Source organism: Platalea leucorodia, assembly GCF_965183815.1.
Source record: "Platalea leucorodia genome assembly, chromosome: 3".
NCBI lineage: Eukaryota > Metazoa > Chordata > Aves > Pelecaniformes > Threskiornithidae > Platalea > Platalea leucorodia.
Window position 1 is genome coordinate 26,118,544 of NC_138825.1, and position 26,979 is coordinate 26,145,522.

A 26,979-nucleotide genomic window follows, 5' to 3' on the forward strand; every position below is an offset into this window, starting at 1 on the left:
AACCTAAAATTCGCAAAAGACAAAAAAAAAAATCTCTTTATCCTTACAGTATTCAGGAATTCACTGCTGTCCACCTGTGAAAACAGACAGAACTGCAACGACTCATTTACTATTTGTAAATATATTATCTTACCTTTTTAAAAAAGAAGTTGCTCATTAATAATCACTTGAACTTAGAAATCACAGTGGAAACAACTACTTACTGCAACTCCAATTTAGAGTTAAATGCAAGTAAACACAAAAAAAAATTATTATGTCCAAATATGTTTACATACAAATATTTCAAGACTGGCCTCCTGGTCAAGTGGAAATACGTAAATAACTGCTATTCAATAATTGTGTTCTATAGTGAAAAACAACAATTTTATTCCTTTCTGAAAATGTCCATTCCAGGGTCAAACAAGAGTGATATTTGTATCTGGGTATATAATTACGCCTTTATGAATGACATACTAATAATCTTTCCCCCTCTCCCCATGTGTTGTGTAAGATCAAGAAAACCCATTAGCAAGCCATGCTAATATAGTATCACGAATCTATAAAAACTAAAATTACAGAAATCAATCCAAACAAGTAAGCTTCAGTCATTGTCAAATAATCTAACATACTAAATAACTATAAAAGCTACCATTTTAAGCTAAAGTTTATTAGTGTTTAATACAATTCGAGAAGTACAGTATTAACATAGCTAATTATTAAGATTATTTTCTTCTACCATGAACTGGCTCTACAACCAGTCTAGCTCACTCTTTCTGGTTTTATTAGCACATGAAAATCACCAAGCTCTACATTCTTCTGAAGTTATTCAATGTAAAATTACTTATTAGAACTGCCTTACTTAACCACATTTCCAGCACTCTGGAGGTTATACCTCTGCTTCGAGAGAGAGAGTCTAAAAAGTTAGTGCCCAAAATAATCAACAGGAAATTTCAGCATAAAGTGACCAAGTGATGAAGCTGCCTAGGAATCTTGTTAGTTCCATAATATTTTTACATTTTTTTAAACATTTCTGCAGTTTTTTGGTATTAATAGCACTCAATGCAGAAACATCAAAGAGAAGAAGATACAGAGACTATATAGAACGTATCATAGGATAAAATGAAACCTAACAGATCAGCAAATTTAGTCTCCTAAACATGTTTTTGTTCTAGCTGTCAAGAAAAATTCATGACCTGTTGGATTTTTCCTCACCCGGAGCGCTCAGACACTTACCATTTCAGCTTCACATCCTGAAAGACTGGCTGACTAAGGAGACTTATTCCAAAATAAATCAATGGCTTATGCTAGCTTGGCCCATGAGTTTACTCTGAAGGACGATATACTCTAATTTCTGCAGAACTGGAATGTAGCTAAGAATGCAGTAATCACTGTATTTAGGAAATCCCAAACAAAGACAAAGTGAACAATCCAGGCTTCCAAATAATTGTGATTGGATAGGGAAGAAAAACAGAGTACTGAAAGACATCTGCTTGAATTATTCTCCAAAATCAGGCCCAACTCTCTACATCACTGCATAAGAATTTGTTTATGGGCAGAAGTACCAATCATAAGTCATGCACCTTGTGAGAATTAATATTCTTCCTTGCTGAAAAAAGAACAACCTTATGGTTTTCTTAGAATCACTGTCCTCCTTTTCAATAAAGACATGTCTACTGGCAAATTTTATCAATATACAATGACTACATAAAATTATGCTTGTACAGTTTCTAGGCCAAACGGGAACCAGACATGTAGGCACTACCGTGACACAACAGTAACGTTTCACAGCATCCCAACGGCAGCCACAGTGGGGTTGCAGGGTACACATGAACTGGAAGCCAATCTCCAATCTAATCTCTAACATGACAGTAGTTACAAACACCAGAGTCTTATATACATGGCTGCTTCCACTGCTGCTGGTGAATCTCTGCTACAAAGTTTGCTAGTTTAGGCCAAGTTCCAACTTCCCAATGCACTTTGAGCAAAAGCTATTATTTCAAAGCAGCCTCCTGAAAAAGTCACTTGCCAAGGACCATATTACCTTTCCTACATTTTCCGATCGCTGTCGAATCTTTACAGCTAGTACTCTCTCCTTTCCTAACAACAAATCCTCAGCTTTGCAAGCCAGAATGCTACCACCTTGTTGTCTATCAATTCCTGCGTGCAGCAAGCCTCTTCAGCATGAAGTTTCTTGAGTGCTCTCCAGATTGATAGGAACTCCAGCTTGTTTATGCTTAAAGAGATTTGACAGCTTCTAACAGCCACTTAAACTTTGATGTCCCATGGAAGCCCCCCAGCCTATTTTTGAAGCATCTGTTTCTAAAATTTCTGGAGTTAGTACTGCCAAGAAGAAGCGAGGCCTTATTAACATCAGATTGGCTCTCTACCACACTAGAATTTGCCAAGTGCTTTCCAACAAAGATACAAGATAACTTTATGGACTTTCGTGCTTCTGAGGCACCCTTGAAGCCTCCAGCTGTGGCCATGAGAAAAGCCTGTAAGAGAACCCAAGACCTCACTGACCAATTCTGAGCATGCAATGGCATCATGATTTAAAAAAAAAAAAAAAAAAAAAAAAAAAAAAGGAAAAAGATGGGGGGGAGAGGAAAAAGAAAAAGAAAAAAAAAAGAAAAAAGCCTTCATCTTGAGCAAGAGTCTGGGATCAAGCTTTCAGAAATCCATACAAAACCTAACAGTGCTGCACTTCATAATACAGCTAAAATTTACTATGAACAGGAAATAGCAAGCTGCTTAGCAAATACATAATGCCTGCACATAACATTAAAACCTCCTCTGAATTTGCTATAATTCAAGCCATTTCCCACTTTAATTAATATTTTACTCTTTACAATGGTGCACCTAACATACCTAACATAATAAATCACCACAAAGTAATATACTTATAAATTTGACTGGCAGTATCTTCTTTCCTATTGGAACAGAACTTCTTGGAGTTGCAATGTTAAGAGCATTCACGAAGTTATGAAATAAAATTTCAGAGGCTATCACTTAAAGAGCATTGTCCTAGACATTTCTATCCTTTCGCAAAATAAACTATGAGTACCTTCTCTATTTATATTTGGTCTGAGATGGATGAAATTTTAAGACAGCTTTATCTATAGGGATTCCAAAGCTTGAAAATGAAGCCTTTCTTCTGAATCACTTTCCAGCATCAGCCTCCTGGGATAGGGTGACGTGCAGAGGCCACGCCATTCTAGAGGCAACAAAAAATTATTGCCCCAGTTAGGTATTTGGGATCAGGCCCTACACCTGCAATATGCTTTTCTGTATGCATTCTCAGGCAACTTACTTACGACTTTGTACCCCAGCTACCCCTCTTTAGAACAGAATATATCACTCCTTTTCCTCTCCCTTTGCCTATTCTGAGCCCAGTCAGTAAGTTCATGAAAACAGGCGACTATGCTTAAAGAAATTAATCTTGTTAATTCCCTGAAAATCAGGGAAAAGTCCTTATAGCACATCACAATTTTTGAATGGTTTGCAAACAAGGATAGAGGTGAATCCATTTCCAAACTACTCGCTGCCTTATCAGAAAATGAGGGAAAACCCTATGCAGTTTATAACTTATACCCACAAGTGTCCCAGTCAAGTGAACCCACGTATCATGTAATACCAACAACAGCCCTCACCCACATCGAAATCCCTTCTGGTCCCCGCAGCTCTCCCCTTCCTCCCCAGCACAGCCTGCCAGTCCTCCATCCTCTCTGCAATGCCCCCAAGTTCTTCCCACGCTCCCTACCTCCTGTTCCCCTTCAAAGCTCTCCCTATAGAAAGCACTCATCTTGTCTGCACCTCTTCTCCCAGCTCCACCTCAAAATAACCCATGTCCCTCCCATGTCTCCTACTTGCACGTGTTAGACCCACAGCTGGCAGAAAGCCAACATGAGCTGTGGCTGCCTCTGAGTATGTGTTTGCTGCCTGGCCAGCCAAAATGAGGATGCCTGACAGACACGACCTTCACTGTTGGCAGATCAAACAAATGGTGTGGGGTGCTGCACAAGGCTGTGTGTTGCACAAACCTGATTTAGAAGACACTTAGTAAATTAAAAATCCTTCCCCCATAGAACTCAAAACATGTTACAGCTGATGTTGGTAAGAGCAAGACATTCAGGCCAAGCACATTTCACTGGATTTGTGACTATGTCAAAGATGACCAAGAGAGAGTCATTCCTTTAAAGAAAAACACCCCATCCATCCCAAATGTTAAGCTGAGGTTTCTGTTCTTAAATGAAAGAGCTCTGATCATGCAATGTCTCCATTTTTCTCACTGTTGTCACAACGAAATTATCACTTCCAGGAGATCATCTTTGTCAACTGGTCACATTAAGCCTTCCTTAAAATTTTTGTTCTCTCCATCTGACCACTACACCTCCCAAATTCCAGTACTTCTTCACCCCATTTTCCATCTGTTTTGAGAAGGAACATTCTTCCTGAAGAGAAGAGCAAAACTGTAGGTCTTCAGAAATTGCAGAAATATTAGGAACAGCTTTTTCAAATTATTTTATCCTGTCTCTAATCCTTTAATTATGATAGCCTTAAGGGCAGCTTGTATCTGACAAGGTTGAGGGTTTTGGTTGTTGTTGTTTTGTTTTATTTTTAAATATTATTTCTCCAAACAAAAAATACTAGCTTATGTGGAGATTACAGTTCAGGTGAGAGTCTCCATTCAGCTGAATTACACACACCTCAAGAAAAGCAGCACTGTAAACCCTTGAGATCACCATCATGCAGTACTGTAATGTGAGGCCTTTCTTCATGCATCACTGCTCATGGCAAAATTAAGTCACACATAGCAGAAAGAGCCATTCATGTCGTAAAGTTAACTTTAACTGGCCTCATGTGACATTGTTCAAGAAAAAGCCAAAACCTAAGTTGTTAGGAAAAAAAGAAATAATATTCATTGTAATAAAACTATCTTCTCTATGAGTTAGCTTAGTTCCTTCACATCATCCATTCTGACTGGATTATTAACATTTCCTAAAAAGAGAACTATTGGCAATTCCAAAATTTATATTCTGCACTCAATCTAAACAAATATGGATAATTACATTTAGGGAATATTTAAATCCAGGTGTTAGACCAAAAAAATCAAAATGTAATTATTTTGTGCCACCTGTTCCCTGTGCATTTAACAGGAATTTTATAAATAGTTTGAAGGCACAACTCTGTGGTTCTGCTTTGAACTCCTGTGTGATGCCACTAGCTATTTTCTTAAAAATCCAGATCAGAACAACTATGCAAAATTAACCAACAGGCAAACATTCATGGTTTTTAGCAGAGTTACTAAACTCTTGTGTGAATACTTGTCATTTTAACTATAAGATGCTAAAAAGATTTACTTGCCAAAGTTTACAAAAGTAGCCAAAGACTTTATCTGAGAGATGACTGTAAATACTGCAGATAGTTATTGCAGTGAAAGCACTCACACTCCTGTAGAAAATAAACAGTTGGAAGCTTTCAATATTGCTACAATTCAAGTAATCCATCAGGATTTGAGGCCATTTGAAACAGGAATCAGATCCACCACGGAATGAGGGGGAAAAAAGGAGAGTACGGAGGATAGGAGTGGGGTGTCTTACATGACACCTCCTAGGCACACTAAAAATATTTTAATTAGATGTATAAGAGATTAATTTGACAATGAAATATACCATTGATTAAAACCTAAACCTTTGACTCTTTTCAGCAATATACTTAAACAAGAGACAAACCTTCTGCATGCTGTAACACGAGAAAGACAGACTCCTCGGAGATGATGTACTTGTGCAGACACACCATGTTGGGCACACAGCGGGGGATGATGGTCGTTCTGCTCCTGCTGTACTCACTACTTTTCCTTAGACCCTGACAGAGAACAAAAAGGTCAGTTGTACCCTCAGTTGCCTTTGGAGCCTGCTGTGCTCTGTGTTTATCAACCAAACTAATCTATCCGAGTTACTCTGGGCTTCAGAGAAACCACTCATCTGCTGCTCTATGCCCCTCGGTCCCCCGAGGCTGTGCTGATGGCATCTGGCGCGTTTCCAGAGAACAGAAGATGGCACAAAGCTGCCATTAAAATCAATTACATGGGTCAATGTTTTTATTAGAATCTCTCTCAAACTAAGTCATCAGGATGACACTCAGTTATTTCCCTGTGACCTTTTTTTAAAATTTTATTTTTGTGTGTGACCAAAAGACACTATTAAAAACATTCAATTCAAGTTGTAAAGACAAAAGAATGCCTTAGCCTTACAGGTAATCCTCACATTTCCATTGTACTTTACTGAAGACAACAACCACCACAACAAAAAGGAAAGGAAAGGATTAGTCTCCTTGAGAGGTAACGATTTTTGGGAGGTAGCACAGAGATGAAGTTGCCAGAAGTGAAAAAATTGATGTGGGAGGGAGAAAGGGAAGGGAGAGAGAAAGAGAAAAAAAACCTATGTCAATAACATGACCTATTACAATATTGATAAACATAAGCAGTTAAATGGGAAATTCAATGTTACCCTATCTGCCAGTAGATAAAGTGAGGTTCTAATATACAATATTCACAAATAATCCTTTCCGAGGAACAAACAGGTTTTCTGTACTCTGCATATACTTAAGACAAACAATTTCAAAGGCCAGATGCACAAAGTTAAGGCAGGGTTGTAAGCCAGACCCGAAGCGAAGTTACAAAATGTTAACAACTAATTAGAGCTCCACGTCTGGGACACAGTTTTTCAGCCCTTCCTCCCCATCAGCAGTGGAATTCATGTCAAGGGGAGCCTGAAATAATGGCCACAATAGCAATACTCATACTAAACTAATTCTCAGCATCACAGATGCTCCGAGCATATTGGGATCTTGATCTGAGCACTTTCTGAAACACAAAAGAGTAATGTGAAAAATTTTATTCTGACCAATTAACTGTTCGTTAACTCAATTGTTAGTAACATTAAACTCAGTTTACACAGCCTATTGATGTAAAACATAGGAAAGCAATTTTGAATAAGACCAGTCGTCCATTTCATCCAGAATCCACTTTGGCCAATATCATATTCTTCAACTAAAGGAAGACGAAACACAAAGTGTTGTGGATGTACTTGGGCTAAGGAGAATTTTCACCTTCAGCAGCAGCCTGCGCGTGTCCTGAACCACCAGGGCTTTACAGATGTTTTAAGCAGCACATTGAAACCGTGATTCTTTACCGATGCTTGCTAAGGTGTTGGCCTCAATAACCAGTGGCAACTCAAGGGAGTAAACCAGCACATCTGAGCACTAGCGACGTTACAGAGAAAGGAAGGGAAAGCAACTGAATACCAACAAAAAGATTTCCAGTACGCTTAATAAGGACATATGTATTAACATAACAATATATCACAGACATAACTCTATACATTACATGCAAACTGATCTTTGAGTGTTGGTGTAATTTAGGAGGCCAAACTGTTTAGAGGAGTAATAAAAGACTTTACTCACCTTTAGTATAAAAGTCTGTTGTGTTCTAGTGTCCATTACAAGCAAAACCTAAGCAAAAAGTGTTCAGAGAAATATTTAAGATTCACCTAAGTTAACAAAACACAGTTCTTTAATGTTGAATATTCTTACAAAGAAAGTGATATAAGTAATGATTAAAAAAAAAAAAATAAAGCTCTGCAGCATACATTTGATAACCAGTCTTTTTTTAGGAAAGAAATATGATTGAGAACATAGATCTCTAGAGAACTACTGGAATGTCACCTGATGCCCAATCAGCTAACTAAAAGAATGAATCCTAACTTGGTAACAGAAATAACCAGTACTTTACAATTACAGCAATAATCTAGCAGAACCCAATTTACAGAAATACAATGGTAGCAACACAATGAAGCACAAAAAGTAATCTTCATATAGCATTACCTTCCTATGTCACTTCACTTAAATCCTCGCTGTACCTACCTTCTCAGTGCAACACTTTTCCCCATCAGGCTTCCTAGACATCAAATGTGTTGCCTACCAGTGGGTTACCAGAGGGCTTCTTTGTGGTTTTGTTGTTTTTTTTTTTTTTCTGCAGGGTGGCTACATACCTGCTTTCCAGGAAGACTAAACTAAAAGCTGGCCACACACATGCCCAGGCCACAAAAAAATGTTTTATCAACAGTATAGTCACTGCTGCCTCATTCCTCCACTGCCATTTTTGTTTTGCAGCACTCATCAGCCACAAGAGAAATGGCTGCAATGAAGTCCCTTTGTGCTACTGTAAACTAGTATTAAGGTAACAACAGAAAAAGAGGATTTATTTAGGGAGAAAAGAGTGGATGGGTTCGCTGCAGAGACGAGAACACTTACAGCTGCAGAGAGCATCTCTGTTAGGAGTGCATCACCTCTACTGAAAGCACTTTAAACACAGCACAGCAATGAGAGAAGTACTAAATAACAACTACCTTCTTAGCAAGCTCCATTTATTTGTGTGTTGGAAACAAAACAAACAAAAATATATATGTGCATATATATTTGGCAAAAGGCATCTCTAGAGAGCCGGGACCCTCCGTATCCCCATCTTCAAATCACCCTGCTCAGGAATTAATTATTTTCAAACTCCAAGAACACAGATGTACTTGAAAAGCACCAACTGCAAGACAGCCACACAAGCAGCACAAGTACAAGCCCAACCCTCCTCTAGGAACAAGAACAAGAGTGTGCACTCACTGTTTATTTACAATAGACATCGTAAACTTCCAGTATAAATACTCACATACAGTTATACCAAAATATTTAGGCTGCAAAATCAAACACCTAAAGGGCTGCAAATGCCAGCACTGGGGTTACCAGACCTTGAGTTCAATAGACAAGATGCAGCAACTCCAAGTCAATAGACAAGATGCAGTGAAGACCAAGTCAGCTTATATCAAAAAAGACTTCTTGTAGACGAATGACGTGTCAGGAGTAACATGGTGTTGGGTTCATCAGGTGACACCTCCCTGCTGTGTGGGACAGCGATGCAGTCATGCCCTGCTATCTCTGAAAGGGTGAAGTCTACCAGGTTGACATGCTGACTTTCCCCACGCCAAGGGAACTGCGGAAACAGCCGTCCCAGGCAGTGCCCACAGCGAGGTGAGGTGGAGACGTGCAAAAGGTCCAGGCGGCCGGGCCAGGAGGGGAGGTCTCAGGGCAGGGTTGTGCTGGCTTCCCCCAAGCAGCGGCTGCAGCAAAGCAACCTTTGCTCTTTGGGATGGCTGCATTCAAAACACTGCCCTCCGTCTCTCCCCATTGCACCCCCGTGCGTCTCAAGCAAGAGGTGGAGAATTGGAGCTTTTTCTCATCATTTCTCTCTCACCAAGTTTCACCAAAAGAAATGAAGTGACAGACACCTCTCCATCTCAAAGACCTCCTCTTTTACTAGGGTTGCACCCAACTTTAACAGCTGTTCTATATCTTCTGGGGGTGGTGGGAAATCAACAGAAGTTGGTGTTACTGAGATTTTTTGCCAAAGGAATGACACACAGTTTCCATGTCAAGGGCACAGTAAGGAAAGGCAAATGTCCCCAGGCCACTGAGTTTGTTGAACAGCTTTTCAGGCCTCTTACCTGGGGCTTCCAGAAACAGTGGAAACCAGCTGAATAAATAACAACTGTAAAACTGGTTTTGTTATCCTTGCTTAACCAAAAGGTGTAAAATTAAAATTAAAAAACAAACATACAAAAAACCCCCAAATAAACAATAAAGAAAACCAAAAGAACAAGAGAAAAATAAAAGCCACTTTACAAGAGGTGCCAAAAGAAGATAAAAATGCTTTGGAAACAACTATGTGTTTACAGTCACTTTCCTTCTTCTTCTCCCAAGTTTGTTTGTAACTAGACACTGTTCACATTGAGGCAATAAATACAAGAACATATGTGGGTTTTTTTTTTAAATGTGCCCTTTGACTGTCAATATCTCCCAAACAGGTGTTGGCTAAATGATTATAAATTGGCCTCTGGATACACCTCTTCAACTGAGCCGTACAGGACTGGCGATAATATAATTAGACCTAAAAACATCAGGCTAGTGAATGCTTTCCATCTGTTTGGCAATAATGTTTAGTTAACAATAGTCTTTAAAAAAAAAGCACCTTCAACTTCAGTTCTTAAAGTTATTTATAGGGCCATTCTTAACACACCAGCACTCTTGCTAACAAGAGCTTTAGCCACTTGGAAATTATTAGCCATACGGCTGTATATGAAAAGGAATGGCAGCATTTAACATCTGTATCTCTCCAGATTTACAAGCATCAACCTCATTTAAAGTCATTTCTTAATGAACAGTTCCGTGGTCTGTATTAATATTATAGTTGCATGCACAAAGATCATAAGGAGCCAAACATTTTTTTAATACCAACAGTAGGCCAATCAGTAATGAAGCTGTCAGCATAAAGGACGGAATAATAGCTTCTTTAACCCTCAAACAGGATTTGTTCATTTGTAGAGTAGAAGACACCAATTTAAAAACTGCTCATGGGTTTGCTCACCTTTATAAAGACAAAAATCTAATTTGGTACTAATTTGATACAATTGTCTTTCCAATAAAAGGCTCCTAAAGCCATCTTTTATTCCATGATAAAACAACTGCTATAACTAAAACTGTCATGAAATAATTACCTTTGATAGCATACCTTATTGCACAAATACAATTAATGTACTCCTCCCTTTCATTTTTCACACTTGCTTATCAGCACTGTATTAGCATATGGTGTAACAGAACAGATTACTGAGCCCTCACCCTATAAGACGACATATACAATGACTACCACTAACGCGAATAAAGCAGACAAGGGGTCCCTTCAGGGCTAGCCTCATCTGTTGTTATATTACAACATCAAAATGAAAGTAGTAGCTACAGTTTTATAACTGTAATAACAACGAATAATATTTGTGTGCCTTTGAGGTTAACTACCTAGATGTACTAAACAGTCTTACTAACCAGCTTCTTTCTTTTTCCTTCCCGTCAAGCATCATACCTTCCCCCAGTGATGATCATCTATGGCTCCACTTCACTTCATGGAAAATTATTTCCTTGCTGATTCAGTACCGACCTTTCTGTAAGACTGTTTACCTCAAAAGGGACCCAAGAAGCCCAGGAAGAGCCATAAAAGTAACTTTAGAAATTCACCTAGTGATGCTCCATTTGGCCCTGGCAGACTGCGGACTTTACCTGGGCCCACCAAACCAAAAACCTGCTTCAAGGGGAGACAGCCTGCATGCATATTACAAAAAAAGTGGTTTAACCAGATTCACCCAAATAATTCAAGGATTACATGGATGAATAAATCACTATCAGAAAACTGACATTTCAGGAAGGGATAAGACCAGGAAAGAGATGGTCACAAGTATATTTGCTTGACTTTTTATCACACATCCAGAGCAGAGAAAGGTGAGCAGCTCTTGGATGCTGCTGCAGAAGTGCATAACAGTAAGCCTGCCACTGACCCAAATGCCAGCTTATTCTCCTCACCTCATGCTTTACAGCCAATTTCTAGACAGCAGTGCTATCCCAGCAAGTCTTTCCTGTTTGCATTCCTTCACACTTCCCTCCCATTGCAAAAGGGAGTGCTTCATTAATTCTTTTTCTAAGATTTTCTTTTTAAAATGCAAAGCGACAAGTCTCCACCCTAATGGCATGATGGAACAAAACAGGATTCCACATAGCATTCCCTATGGCGTAACTGTTCTCCAGTGCAGATCACACAGAGATGCTCGCATTAGACTAGGCTGCTCCTAGCTCACGTAAGCTGATGGAACCTGTTTTCACTGATGATGACTACTGCGTAACTTGTAATATTTAATACCTCCTAACAGTGAGCTGTCGGCTGTAACGTTCAGCATCCTATCTCAGAGGGGAGAGAGAAGAGTGCACAGCAGGGCATTCCCGGGCACTGAGCAACTAGACTGTGACACAAAACGAGACAAGGCAAAATCCTATTTGTTATACTAATGTACAAACAAGAGTCAAGGTCTACATATCATGCTGGCTTTTACGGCACCGTTGCTTACTTGTTCTTTCCCTATTTTTCTGAGTTGATGACAACCTCAACATGGCCAAGAACACTGACAGGCAAATAGCAATTGCCACAAATAAATATATAATGTAAGTAAGTGTCTTCAGCAGCACAGACATCCCTATTTTGTACAAGCACCTGAGCTCTCAGGCACAACCCAAAAAACAAGTGAACACAGCAGCGCTACATGGCAGCATCTCAGTAAAGTGGCAGATAGCAATACCCCTCCGTGATGCCAAATAGGATTTTCTACTTGTGATTTTTATTTTTTTTTTCCTAAGTCAAGGGTTAATTCTGATGCCGACAGCAGCTACTTTAAAAAATTAGCTTCTTAGATTTGATTTACAGTGTATCCAACAGCTTAGTGGAAAATAAATTAAATTCAATTCAATATAGTAGGTACAATTAATTGGAGAAAAATAAAATAAAACCTGCCTGGTAAATAACCATAGTCTAGGTTTAAGAAAACAGTTAATTTTAGGATCCTTTAAATGCACAGAAATTAGCAAATGTTTCAGTATGCTAATTTTTTTTAATTAAAAGATATTTCTGCAGTAAAAGCGCTTTCATATGCACTACTGATTCTTCATCAAACGTTAAGTTTTCAACTTAACACCAGTATAGCCGGTGGCAGCCTGAAGGTTTACCATCTGCTGCCACCCAAAGTCACGGTGGCCACCTTCAGAACATATGCATCAAAGCCCTGAGATAAGAGACTGAAGGAATACTGCAGAAGTCAGCATAAGGGGAATCACAAACCCAGAGGCAGGCAACAGGCAAGTCACCAGGAAAAAAGAACCTGGAGAACCATTAGTCACCCTACCAAGCACCCAAACAAGGTCATGGGGGACAACACTGGAAGAACTAAGGACTGCTCTAAATGCACTGCTCTCCTGCGGCTGGCATAAATGCAGTCCTCTGTCACACTGCAGACATTTGCTTCCCCAGTCCCCCTTTCTTTTCTGTTTTTTTTTCCCCTCCCTTGCCCCCTGGTCCAGCATCTAATACTATTTTTTTTTTTTTTCCCCCCAGTCTCCACATGTCATGTTTTAACCTCAGCCAGCAACCAAGCACCACACAGCCACTCGCTCACCCTTCCCGCCCCGGTGGGATTGGGGAGAGAATCAGAAGGGCAAAAGTAAGAAAACTCATGGGTTGAGATTAAGAATAGTTTAATAACTGAAATAAAATAAACCAAAACAAAATAAAACATACTAATAATAGTAATAATTATAATAATAACAAATTGTAGTGAAAAGAAAAACAACAAAAAAGTGAGAGAGGAACAAAACCCAGGAAAAACAAGTGATGTAACTGCTCACCACCCACCGACCAACGCACAGCCCATCCCCGAGCAGCAATCGCTGCCCCCCAGCCAACTCCTTCCAGTCTATATATTGAGCATGACGCCATACGGTACGGAACAGCCCTTTGGCCAGTCTGGGTCAGCTGTCCTGGCTGTGCCCCCTCCCAGCTTCTTGTGCACCTGGCAGAGCATGGGAAGCTGAAAAGTCCTTGATTTAGTATAAACACCACCTAGCAAAAACTAAAACCTCAGTGTGTTATCAACATTATTCTCATCCTAAATCTAAAACACAGCACTATACCAGCTACTAGGAAGAAAATTAACTCTATCCCACCTGAAACCAGGACACCACACTTTCAAGACGTGGCACAGAACATACCTGTGCTTTTTATTTACTTGAGCAGGTTTTAACATTGATCAAAATAAACACCTCAAAATGCATTTGCTTACAAAAATCTGGCTTAAAAACTTAAAGTTCACTAACACAGGTTGAAAAATAGCTCGTGCCTGATCAAAGAAAATGTAATAGGATCTCTAACTGCAGTACCAGATATCAGAGAGGTTTTGAAGACGCACCAGAGCTAAGGGATTACTTTAAAACTAGCTCCATTTTGTTATTAAATTGCCGTTCTATACTGAAAACACATCATGTAGCAACATCAACAGTGGGCCACCTACTAATTCTGGTCCTTATCTCCTAAACAAAGGCACTCTTATCATAGGATAAATTCTCTAGCAAAAGTCCTACAAACTCGAAGATGTATCAGATGATCACCTAGGATTTTTCTCCTTGCATTTACCTCACCAGTTGGAAAATCCCGTTACAGGTAGTGACAGACAACCAGGAATGAGACAAGCTGGTCACCTGATCCTAGCTTGAGTACTTGGGACTGCAAGAAAACCCTAGCAGGGGCTGGCGCACGGCTGGGTGCCGCACTCGGGGCACGGTTGTGGTGATGAGGCAGAAGCAGGCGTGCAATTCCCCCCGCTCTCCTCAGTTGTGCCGGCTGTCAAGCGTACCAGGATTAAAAGATCTACTTAACACAGATTTATTCTTGTCACTTTTCAGATTACACCACCCGGACTCTTGCTCGTCTCCCTCTGTCGTTATAAAAAGAGATTACATTTGGCTAATATGTATGAAAAATGAGATTATTGCTTATCCTTGTACCTGTGCAATATGAATTATCTTCAGTTTGCAATTATTCCTCCTTTCAGACCATTATTCTAAGGAACTTACAGCTCATATATTCTATGACTTGCAATAATAGTGTACTTAAAAGACAAACGGTGCAGCTTTAAATAATGCAAATGCTAAGAAAGCATCATATATTCAAATTCGAACTTTTAAACACTTTCAGTTGGTTGGTAATAGAGAGGAAAGTCCGCTTTCTTAGAGCAAACTAAAAACTGGCCAATAAATGACAAATGGTGAAATATTAACCTAGAAAATATATCTGGCAGCATTTACTAGAGAATACAGTTTACAATATGAAATGCCACTCAGCGTCACACAGTAATTGCCTGGCACCAATTATGTACTAAGCAACTTAGTAATAGTTCCGAAGACAAACTTAAATGATTTTGGTTTAAAAGAAAATATCTCTATAAATTATTTCTTTCTGGAGGCCAGAAGATACATATAGTACAGCCTGCACTGGAATATTCAATAATTTGATTTCTTTTTTATAAAGGGAAGGGCAAAATCTGCGTTACTTTACCCAATCTTAGGACGGTTCTATGTCAGATGAAACAAAACATTCACTAAAGTCAAAAGACATTTTAGCAAGACAAACAAGAAATAAGCTAGAGAGAGACTAAGGGTTATAACAACAAAACACTCAGAAATGTTCAGACTGCTATAAATGGAAAGACTTCAGAAAAACAAGTGGCAGGTGTTTGAGGGCAGGGAAGAAGGGACAGGACTCTTTCTAGCTGGGAGAGAGACTGAGTTTTAAAGTTGAGCAAGCTTTGTTACTTGAGTCTTGAAACCTGACTGTAGCTTATGAATAATCCCACAGCAGCAGGGAAAGGAAGGTGGTGAGCCAAGAAACCAGTTTTGATGACGACACTGTAGTTGATTTGATATTATAGGACTTGGCAAGTCACCTAAGAAGCTAAAGGGTTATCAAAACATAAAGCAGGCTCTTAAAAGTTTCTTTACTTGTATTAATAGTTACTGTTATTACTCAGTTTCAGACTTTTAACCATTTTTGCCACTGCTATTTTCCATTATGCCATGTTTGGATGAGGAAAACTTGCTAGTCAGTTGAATTCATTATAACATGTTTTCAGCCAGTTTCTCTTTCTAAGCATCATAATGAAACAAGAATGAATGTCTGCACTCAGTCGTGCTGTTTATTACAGCTCCCTTTTCCCCACACCTCTTACGTACACAGAGCTACTCATTCAAATCCACAAGATGATCTAAAGACACTTGGCAGTGTGCACCTGAGAACCAGGTGAGAGAAAACATCTGCTACAGTCAACTCAATTTCACAACTGCAACAGTCTTTAACCTCACCTCAAAATAAAACACCCAATATTTAAGTTTCTAACACTAACAGGACATAGGTAACTATGTCCTGTTATTCATGCACAGCACACACACTGCCATAAAAAGAGCCCATTTCTCTTATCCTCTGATTAAATTCCATTAAAACTAACCATAACCCGTTTGAATTCAACTATGGGTCTGCAGACTATGCATGCGAACTCTACATACACTCTATACGCTTCTACTTTTTGGCACTTTCACTCATCAAGTAGACAAGTAGTAATCATACTTTCTAAATAATTAATAATACTGATTAGGTTCTTTGGCATATTTCTAAGGTCAATTCATTGAAATGTACTACCATCAGAGTTAAGACTTCTCACGACTGCATGACAACCACAAAAAATAACCTATACTCAAGATTAACAGAATTGCTTCCAGTTCGTCAGAAAAGAAGTTATCTACTTCTAGAATCCTCTTCCGAAACTCCCAAAATAATTTCAGCAAGGCCCTGATGAGAGTATTTTATTTTATAAGGTTTCAGATTGTATAATAAAGCCTAACAAACAGCGTATTGAACAACAAGCTCAAACGTACAGACGTCTGCGGAAGAACTGATCACAGTCACACTGGTGCCAATGCAGACAATGTGGCTTGATGGGGGACCAGGGGAGGGGATAGAAACGACATAAAAGACAGTCATTGGTTACAGAGGCATAGTTATTACTTAATGCACTCTGCTTTCAAGATGAATCTTTAAATTGAATGAATCTAAATAACAGAGGGTTCTAAAGAATAAGAAATTGGGTTTGAAACAGCATTGCGGAGGTATCCAGCAGCACCATAACAAAGTCGTTTCTTTAGGGGCCAGTTGTAGCTTCAAAGGAAAGATTTGCCTAGGGCAGAAACTCAGCACAGAATCTGCAACCTTGATTTTTAATTAGGCAAATTTTGAAAGCAAAAATCTTTGTTATTCCAAAAAGAAGTTTTCTACTTTAAGGTACATGAACTGATAAAATAATTGTTCATTCTTGGTTGGTGACAACAGTAGCTAAAATGTTTAGACATTAGCCTGTTTTCAGTGCGGTACCTCTGGTAACACTAACACGAGCTTTGCTGCCCAATCAGCAGCACCTCAGAGTCCACAACATTTGCAGCACAAAAGCCACCTTTATAATTAGATTAAATCTCTGTTTTCAGAAACCTACTCACAGGTAGACTCTTCCCATAATAAACACACAAAATACCTGCAAACACCACCCAGTTTACCTTTGACACCATGAAGTGAGCAAACGCAGCAGCAGCATAATTCAAGAAACCTGGCTTCCTCAAGCAAAGTGTAGGTCCTCTCGGGTCTATTAAAATAGTCGGATTTATACCACAGCCTTTGCATGAGAGCAGAAGCAGAAGGATGGGAGGTGAGGCACAGATATGGTCATTCTTCTGTGAATTTTCACAATATTTTAAGGAGTTTAATAATGCTAAGATCTCTAACTCTCTCAGATTCAGCAGAAAAGGGTCAACACAGCAAAAATTATTCAGGTGACAAGGAAGGTGGAAAGGCAGACAGAGAGGGAAAGATGGCACACTGGGAATAAACTAGGATAAAATTCAATGTCTAATCATTCTGCCTAGCCTAAAATAGTTTGAAAAACCCAGAGTTCCAGGTAGCAACAAGCATTTTGTCTGTGAAAATGAAGCCCATTCAAAACACTTCAAGAGGCTTCAAAAGAAGAACAAAGACTGACATTACTCTAAGGGAAGGCACTGAACCTTTCAGCATTTGATGGAGTGCAGGTTAACAGCTGGTTTTCTCGAGGCAGCACTGTAGCAGGCAGACACCACTCTGGGCTTCAAGCAGCAGTGGGAGAACAAGTCTGCAAACCAATCACCACCATTTTTAAGTCGGTGTGTTTAAACAGTTTTAGTTTCAGTTTAGTTTTTAACTGTTTTTTAAAGAGGTTTGGGTTTGGTTTTTTTTTTTTTTACACAGGATTAGGCAAGACAGGAGTAAAAATGAGAGTGGCTCATTACTATCCACACGCCCATTTTCTACTGAAACCAAATCAGCTACCTCAGGGTTAGTATAGGAGAAGAGTATTTTCAGGTAAAACTCTGCGTGATGCTGAATCAGATAGAGACTTGTGCCCAAAAGCATGGCATCTTCAACGCTGGCCCTGAAAATCAGAATCCGTTTTCAAGAACAAACATGCTATGTCATCTGCGTGGCTCCAGTGAGGATACTTACACATCTATTTGGATTTCTCTATGATGTGAGCTTCAGGGCATATGCAAGCAGAGGAGGCAGAGAACAGTGATGGTGAGGAAGGAATTGAGATGATGCTTTAAACCAAAGGCAGGGGCATCGTCTCCAGCACACAGATACATCTGCACACTTTTGTTTCATATCCACATGCATTTTGTGGATGCATTATAAAACCAAATAAAACATGCTCTGAACATTTGGGCTTAAAGCAGCTTTTCATTTGCCTCACAACTTTATGAACACTTAAAAATATATGAAAAAAGACAGCATACTCAGAATAAGATTAAGTTTGTAGTAAGGAGGATCTGGAAGCAGATACACAGAGTACAAAGACACCTGAAAGAATAGTGCTCCCTTCTTCATACAATAATTAAACATTAACTCTGACCCCTATGATATTGTTTAACCATGAGGGTACCAGCTGCATACACAGGCCTGTTACTCCTCGCACACATCTCCAACACTAAGATCTTGTACTTTTGTCGTCACCAGAACCCTGATTCTTCCCAACTCTGCCTCAAAGATCTGGACACGTTCAGCTCGCACCTGGGACACTTACTAGAGCTGTGCTCAGAGAGATCTAGGAGATCTGATAACACCAAGGACTCCAAAAGCTTCATTCTGATCAAGCATCCTCTCCAGTAGCTATTCATTATTCTTATACAAGAACAAAGATACCGAAAAGGTCTTTCTTGGTTCATTTCCAACACTTCCGCAGCCTCTCATTGTCAGACTAATTCACAAAGTCCATGCCTACTGCATCCATTTAGTGGCTACTAATTTAGTTAGCGCTTACTAATCCAACAGATAGGTGCTCTTTCCAACCTGTCTCTCTGATACGTATAGAGAGTGGAACACAGGCTAAATTCTGTACTTGCAACTGAGGAAAGAAGATACAATGACTATGAAGTCAGAGCTGAGAAAACCTTGTGTGCTATTAAAACAACCATAATACCGAATGCATATAGCCCTCTGAAGAGAAGTTATCAACTTATGCACATAATTACAACAAAACAGGCAAAGAAAAACAAAAATCAGTCTCCAAAGCTAGGTTCAGTCCAACAAGAAAAAGAAACTGAGAAATACAGACCTTAAGAGACCAGCTACAGGTTTTCTGATGCATGCTACAAATGCATAAATTGACCATGCATCAGTACATCATGCACAAACCAGGGACTGCATAAGGAACTATCAAAAGGCACAAGGGAATTGGCACGGCAAAAAGGAAATGAGCCTTTACAGTCTGCATTAGCCACCGCACAGTGCTGAAAAATACATCATCTTAAACGTATTTGGTAAGGTGATAACTAATCAGCATTATCAAAACAATGCAGCAATTCTTCTGGTCTCTTAATTAGGCTTGCAAAAAACCTGTATGCTCCTTTACTGTTTACAGAGGAGTATTACTCTGGGATTTTGGAAGACATTATTTACATGAGTCAAAAATAAGCTTGGCTTCATTGCTGAATCTCTGTCTTGGTAGGGGATTTCAATTCCAAATTCTCAGGGAAGGAGCACAGCCATGTGTGTCCCCAGCCCCCATTTCAAGTGACATTTCAAAAGTAGGAATTTCTGCCCTTCTGTATTTCAAGTATCCATCAGATTATTCAACTGAAAACACATCAACTCGTCCTTACCCCAGCATTGTAACCATGACTTCATTTTTGAAAAACAGGCCTCATCCTATTGAATGCCACCAAACATGTACCTTATCCTTTAGCTCAAATATATTTTGCATGACCTTACATGAATTGCTTAGATAAAAGCCTTTTTTCTTCTACTTTTGTTATTTTAAAGTGCAGATGCATTTGAGTCATTTTCCTCTTTTGTTTCATATCCTTAAGATCCACAGCTTCAAAGACAAAATGTCAGCATGCAGTCGATTTATGACTGAACTCTTGAAGAGACACTGAAGAATTACCTTGTCAATCACCCCAAGGACTCTGAAGGCCTTCAGTTCCTCGGCAGGGCTCCTTAGGTTCCAAGAGGGCCTTGAACTTAGTGATCCTGGAGGCTAATGGAAGATATCAAAGATTATACATCAATCAGGGTGGTACTTGAAGGAAGACTGCCTGCTGAAGCAAATGCCAGGCCGAAGGAAACTAAATTTATCATAAATCAGAGAGAGTGAAGATGAAAGGAGAAGTTTTCTGTTTGTCCTTAGTGGGAGGGGGGGAAACAACTTGCAAGTAAATAAAAATGGAGATAACATTGAAAACAAAAATTTTAAAAAGAAAAAATAATGAATTTTTATACTTTCTATGCTTAATGGAACCTGGCAATCAATTACTCAATTCTTAGCCCATCACAATAATCAATCAAAGCCTTACAGGTATTCTGGATACAAAATAATTCAGAGATCACCGAGGAGGAGAAAGCAAATTAGAGGCTTTTTAAGTCTGAAGAACATAAAATACAGAATTATAAACAGGGTTCTCTGGTGAGCTTTATGAAATCCTTTTAATAACAAGGTGCACAACAGAAGCAGCTCCTAAAACTGCCTTAGAAAAAGGTCGCGAGCCACGTACCGTTAATCTAGAAATTAAAACCATAGCAAGAGAACTGGCAGGTGCTAACTATTCAAGTAGTTAATATGCATAGATTTTTGTCCGTGCTATGTTTTCTAGTTTCTCAGGGCAAACTCAAAGCTTGCATGTCAAAGGAGGGAACAGTGTTTCAACTGGAAGTCTTCTGGGACAAAGATCAACCTCTTAAGCATCACATACACCTCTGGCATGTTAACAAACATTTTCAGAAGTTTCTAGTTGCCAACTGAGAGGATTCATTAGATCCTCCTCCAAAAATTCAACACGCAGCTTCTAGTAGAACCACAGACCTGGATCTCTTCCTCACAAATAAGGTAACTTCATTTGCAGAGTTGTTGAATGCCAAACTCTTTTTAAGCATAACGTGGCCTCCCCAAGTACACGTCTATTGCTCAAAGGTAAAAGAAGGTGAAACTCCTTGATTTTCAGGCTTTTAAGAGGCAAAAGCTGTTTATCTAATTTTTCAGAATCCTGAGGCAATATTTAACAAATGTCACAAAGGAAAACTGCTGGTAAGCAATTATGCTGGGGATGAAATGTTTAAGTATCAGAAAAAATTAAGACATTTTCTCTTATGATCAGAAACTCCCAGAAAAACTGGAGATCCTGAACTAGATAATTCCATTTGCTTCCTCCCTAGTGTTTCCCCTCCAACATCTTTACTGTGCTATCCTCAAAGTCCAGAGCACCTCACTGAAGCCCTCCCCAAAACTGGCTTCCCTTCATGTTGCCAGTCAACCACCTTCTCTCCTTCCAAATTCTTTCCCCAAAATCAACATTTTAGCATTGCCTGCAAAATTAAACAGAAAGGTTCAAAAACACATGTTCAAAAAGCATGGAGAAAAGTGTGCTTTTCTTTTTTGTTCACCTACTGGGCTCTATGTCAAAAAGAGTTTATTATTTATCTTCATTTATCTATCTGGGTCTTATAATTATTTTGTCATGTAAACACCGCTGAGGAAGAGTGCCAACAGCAGTTAAGAGAAAACAGTCCAGATTCTACAAATCACTAAAGGTTTTAGTATGAAGAAGAAAAAAAACTCTACATGAAGTTTTCTTTCTCCAAACCTAATTTAGGTTCCACATTCTAGAGAGCTGTTGGAAGGTCAAGGGAGTTCTTTTATTGGGTTGTATTTTAAGAGTGTGCAATTTTTCTGCAATAACGAAATATTTGCTTTGAAACGAAGAGTTGTGCTAACATGGAGTTTATTCATTACAAGATTTCAAAAGCATTCTAAGGAATACATTTAATGAAAGAGAATATTTCAAAAATCTCTAGACTGCTGTAAAAGATTTCCACTCCTATCTGCATGCTATTCCATTTTATAACCACTCCTCCATAATCAAGCTTTCAAAATTTTCTCTTATGCATAGCAGTTCAACCATGAATTAAGTTCATACATCTCTACAGAAGTTAATAGTGGTCTAATAATGGTACAGAATCGGATGTCTGCACCCATCATGTCTGAACAGCCCAAAAAAAACAGTACATATTTTTGGGTCCTTCTTTAAAATATCACTGATGGTGGCACAGTCAGTAATACTGTGTACACACATTGTTTTCCATATACGCATTCTACAGTCACTTCTTACCTTAAAACGATTAACAATCACATCCACATCTCCACAGCTCCGAGGAGCTTCTCTGTTTTTATCAGTTTCGGGTTATTTTTTGCTCTTTACAGTACTTTGGTTTCACTGTTGCAAAGTCTAATAGTGGTGCCCAGTGATGAGGAGGCATCACATTCTGTTGTGAAGCAAGCCGGAAGCAAACTCTAAATACCCAATTCCCAGAACTACAGCAATTAAGCACTCTACGAAGCCGCCTGCTCCTCTGAATAGAGTAAAAATCCAAGCTCAGCATCCAGCCAATGATAAGAAAAATAACTAAAAAACTGCGCTGTCATCAAAAATAGAGTAACAAAAAAAAAAAAAAAACAGGAAGGAGAGTGAGTAACAAAAACTCTAAGGCTTCATTTGCCTTTAGAAATAACGCATTTATATTCTAACGAAAGTGGCAGGCTACCTCTGCCTGCAGAAGACCTTTAACAGCCTGTCCAAATGCTCAGCATGCTGCTCAGGTATCCCAGGACCTTGTCTCCTGTGGCTAGGCCCTATGTTTTGAAACTATTTCCAAACTACACTGAGCTGCACAGCTGGAGTTATCTGACTTGGGATCAGTGTCACCAGTTCCTTTCCCACCATCATCTTTTGGCTAGCATATGCTAATTTTAAGCAGAAAAGGATGATGCTTATTGTGCTGCTGGCCTCTGCAAAGACCCAGCAACTTGTGGCCACCATTTGCCTTTGGAAGGCTCCAGTTTTGCAAGCTATACAATGAAATATGGCAATAATTCTTGCCTCAGCTTTGGTATCACTGCCAGCAGTTTTAAGAGCAGGGGGAGAAAGAAAGGTACACTACCAGCCAAGCAAGAGGAAGAGCCTATCTCGTTAACCTCATTTAAGGCAAGAGCACTATCCCCAGCCTGGTGACACAAACACCATTTGATGGGAAATGATTCTACTGCTGATGCTGCCACCTTTGACAGCAGTCACCACAGAACCTCAGGATTTAAAAAAAAAAAAAAAAAAAAAAAAAAAAAAACCACCAAAAAAAACCACCACCAAACACACCACTTTCACAAACAGCAGTGCAGAGCTGCACATCAAAATGTGATCTCCCCTCACCATTCGGGGGTCTGTGTCTGATGACTTCAGTAACCAGCCTGCTGTAGCATGGCCAGACTCTCATCTGCAGCAAGGAGATGCCTTGTTTTGAAGCAGATACTGCTGGCCTGGGGTGTGAGGCTCCACACCACAGGTGTGAAAGAGCTTCCAGCTCTCCTGGCCTGGCAGAACATCCTGGCCCCTTCCTCACTCTGCACCACGGGAAAACAAGGTTGCATCTCTGCACGCATCCGAACGCGGACAGAGCTATGGTGTGCTTCAGAAGGTCCCTAGTGATCACCAATTTGGGACTGCATCTTCCCTGAAGCTGGGCCACATCTGGGGTCACACATGTCTGGAACCAGAAGCAGACAGGAATGCAGAAGGTGATCTTGGAAGCCCTGAGACTGAATTTCTTATTTTATGTTAAATATACATCTCACAGAACTACAGCAGTGTATTTTCTTTGCACTTCATGTAATTTTCATGTGCACTTAATGAGAATTTTAGGAAGTAAGATATCCTATGAAAACTGCAAAGACTGGGCATCAGGCTTGCATGTAACTCTTGTTACTAAATTGCTTTGAAAATCAAAAATAATTGACGTTTTAAAAGACAACAGCTCTTATAACAGTGCAAAAAGAGACAATTCTGAATATAAAAAATTGGGCATAAGCAGAACCAGAAATAATTTCAAAGAGTGAAAAAATATGCATTATAAAAATACCAACAAAGTTAAAACAGATCCACAGCCTGTACGTGTAGCTGGGCTGGGCCTCACCGCTGACAGCTATGCAAGACTGCAGCTTTCTGATGGTCAATCCAGTGCGATTCAAAGCCTGTTGCTGCAGCTCCCGCTCAGGCTTTGAGGTGCCTCCCCAGAGCTGCTACTTATAAATGGGCAGAGGAGAAAATACAGCTTGAGAATCTGCAAAATGGCCTGCTGCTGCCATCACACAGCATTCTTGAGTATTTGCTGTTGAGGAGGCCCTTGAGGCTGCCATGCTGTGCCAGAGGAGGAAGAGAAGGACAGCATTTGCTGCAGCCTGTTTTTCCAGAAGGTCTGCATGCCTGTTCACAACCTCCAGAAGCTGTCTCCACATCTCCCACTCCTACAGGTCACAGCAAGGCTTTTCTCAATGTTTACAAGACCCTGTCAAGTGAGTTCCCAGTTCATGGTCAGATACAGTTGCGTCAGTTCCCTGTGCTTCTCTTCAGCCTTAAGAAATCTTCTATCCATCCTTAAGCCCTCTACCCATAACCTTTCTTCAACAATGCCAAGAGTTCTCCAAACACCTCCTCTTGTGCTCCACTCTTCACCACTCAGACTTGCCAGCAGGAGGGCGGTTGCTAAGGATGCTATCCTTGAGGGCTACACTGTTGGCTTTTTGTTGAGGCAAGAAAAGTAACAAACTACTATTGTTCTTTCTTTGGTTTCCATGGCATCAAAGATAATTTTTGCTTCTCAGCTCTCAAATGCCAGGCCTTCGACTCTAGGGAAATCTGGTCTTCGAAGAGGCAAGGGCCTGGCATTTTGGGCCACAGAAGAATAGCTCGCTTCCTTCTGCCCCAGGTCCCCAGAGAAAAGCCGCCGTGCTTTACCATCACGTGGTGTTCAGATGGCAAATGGGTGGCTTGGGGTCCGCTTAGCAGGCATAGTCTCTTGAGACTGCTGCACATGGTTCAGCACACAGCTGGCAGCCCAAGCATCTGGGAGATATGAAAGGCTGAGGGGTGCAGGACAATAATTGAACCTGCACTTCTGAGCTTACCTCTTCCCTTACTGGACATTTCTATGGCCTGGTGGATGAGAAAGAAGTAAAATGTTGTATCTAAGAAGGCCAGGTGAGCCTAGTTTTGATGCTGATAGCTGTGGTTGTTCCTTGTAAGGGCACAATAGGACACACAAAGCTATCTACATCAGACATGGGTGACAAAGCAGTCCTGCCTTGTAACATCAGGTCCTGCACAAGAACGCTTTGCCTTAAATGCCGATGCTTGCTTACTAGTCAGACCTCTTCCTCCAAAGTGCAAACCGTCTCAGCGCCCCCACTGCCCATGAAGTTCTCTGCACTGAACCATGCTTCCCATAACCAAACTGCACTCTGCCCATTGTAACACAGGCACAGGTACTGCTAGGATACAGTATTTGTCCATCATTTTCTGGCAAACCAATTTCAGTTAAATGGTTCAAACTGTGCTGGGTTAACAGGTGTAACAGCACTTGGCCATGCTTCTAAGAAAGGCTTCCTAAGTGTACTTAGTGATTCTTCTCAAAGACTTCAGTGTTCTTCCAGCACAGAAGTGATGAGACACCTCTTTACAGATTCACATGAGCAAAGAAAGCATTGTACAGTGTTATTTAAACGTTCACATTTATGTCCTGTCCAAGTTCAAGCATTTGAACAAGGCATGGTATCAGTCAGCATGACCTACAGCAGTAGGAGGTGCTAGTGGTAACAGACCAGCCTTGCCCCAGCGGGACCAAATGCATGTAAACAGCAGTTAGAGAAAGATCAAGCTGGTGTGAAGTGATGGTGCAAGGAGGCATACACATTAACCTTGTACACTATAGATTTAATTTCTGTAGGAGAAGGACACAAAATACCTGCATGTTTCCACTAGTATCTCCCAAGAATCACAGTGTATATAGATGCAGGTCATTTCAGTGCACTTATTGTCTGCTTGCAGGCGAGTAATTCACACAAACTCCACTATAAACTACCTTGGGCAGTAAAAAGGGTAAGCAGTAACTAAGGTGCAAGAATTCCAGTCTGCTCAGCAGCCAACATGCAGGAAGAGTCACATTCCTCTCTTTTCTTATGACACTAAGCCAAAGCACAGAGCATGCCAATTCTTAGTGGTTCCTACCACTACCCTTACAATAACTTTGGGAGATAAGTCCTTCTCCCAATTAACTTTCAGCTATCAACTTGGAGACAAGCTGTTCCTCACCACAACCATCGTGACCCATCAGCTCCATCTGCCCTTGATGCCAGCAAATTCCAAAGCTCTAAGATAAAAGTCAAGTTTATGCATTATGAAGAGCAGCAAATAAAAGATACTAAAATACATATACAGATTTAGGTAAAACAAAGCCAAATCATGGAAACGTGACTTTCTTTTTAAAAAAAGGAGAATAAGCCAGGTGCAACATTTTGCTTGTGCAAAGTCAGCTTTGCCCTAACTTGTCAATTTTGAGTTTCAACACAGGAGGAGAATGGTATTCTACTCTCACTACTTTTTTTTCTCCTTGTCTCATCCCAATTAATCCTGCTTTCCTTTGGATCTGCAAAGAAGGCACATGCCTTATTCAGTACAGCATAAAAGAGGAAATACTTTACCTCTCAAGTTCACATACAAAAATGCAACCTATTTCTTCCTCCTTCCCAACCACAACTAGTTTTTAAACTTCTAAAAAGGTAAAAATACGTTAACGGTTTTTCTTCTTGTTCTGCGGTTTCTAAACACAGAGGTTTTCATTTAACATCGATTTTTCCCCATTTTCAGGTGTGTTTGACCCAAAGAAAGACTACCTAGTAGGAGTTCATATCAGTCCAAAATACTAAATTGTTCAAAGTACAATTCATAGCAGCAGCAAGACTCCAAATCTCACAAAATATATCCCATTTGGAACATCCTCAAAATTGTACTTGTGGGCTCTCAACATAAAAAAATGTTACCCTTCAAAATCAGTGGGTTTGCTTTTTTAATTTACTT

At 39.9% G+C, this 26,979-nt stretch overlaps 1 protein-coding gene across 14 annotated transcripts in view; it reads right to left on the bottom strand.

The window, feature by feature from the left end:
* Window positions 1–26,979, bottom strand: part of RPS6KC1 (ribosomal protein S6 kinase C1) — a 99,843-nt gene that overhangs the window by 30,017 nt on the left and 42,847 nt on the right. For 13 of the 14 annotated variants that reach the window (XR_014227792.1, XR_014227794.1, XR_014227795.1 and 10 more), the window contains 3 exons: window positions 19,968–20,060; window positions 7,444–7,491; window positions 5,712–5,844 (listed from right to left, as the gene is read on the bottom strand). Coding sequence is in view for 4 of the 14 variants with exons in the window: in XM_082307942.1 (XP_082164068.1) it covers window positions 5,712–5,844; window positions 7,444–7,491; window positions 19,968–20,060 (274 nt within the window). In the remaining 10 variants the exon portion in view is untranslated. The remainder of the gene's footprint in view (window positions 1–5,711; window positions 5,845–7,443; window positions 7,492–19,967; window positions 20,061–26,979) is intronic. The other variant, XR_014227793.1, reaches the window with a different exon arrangement.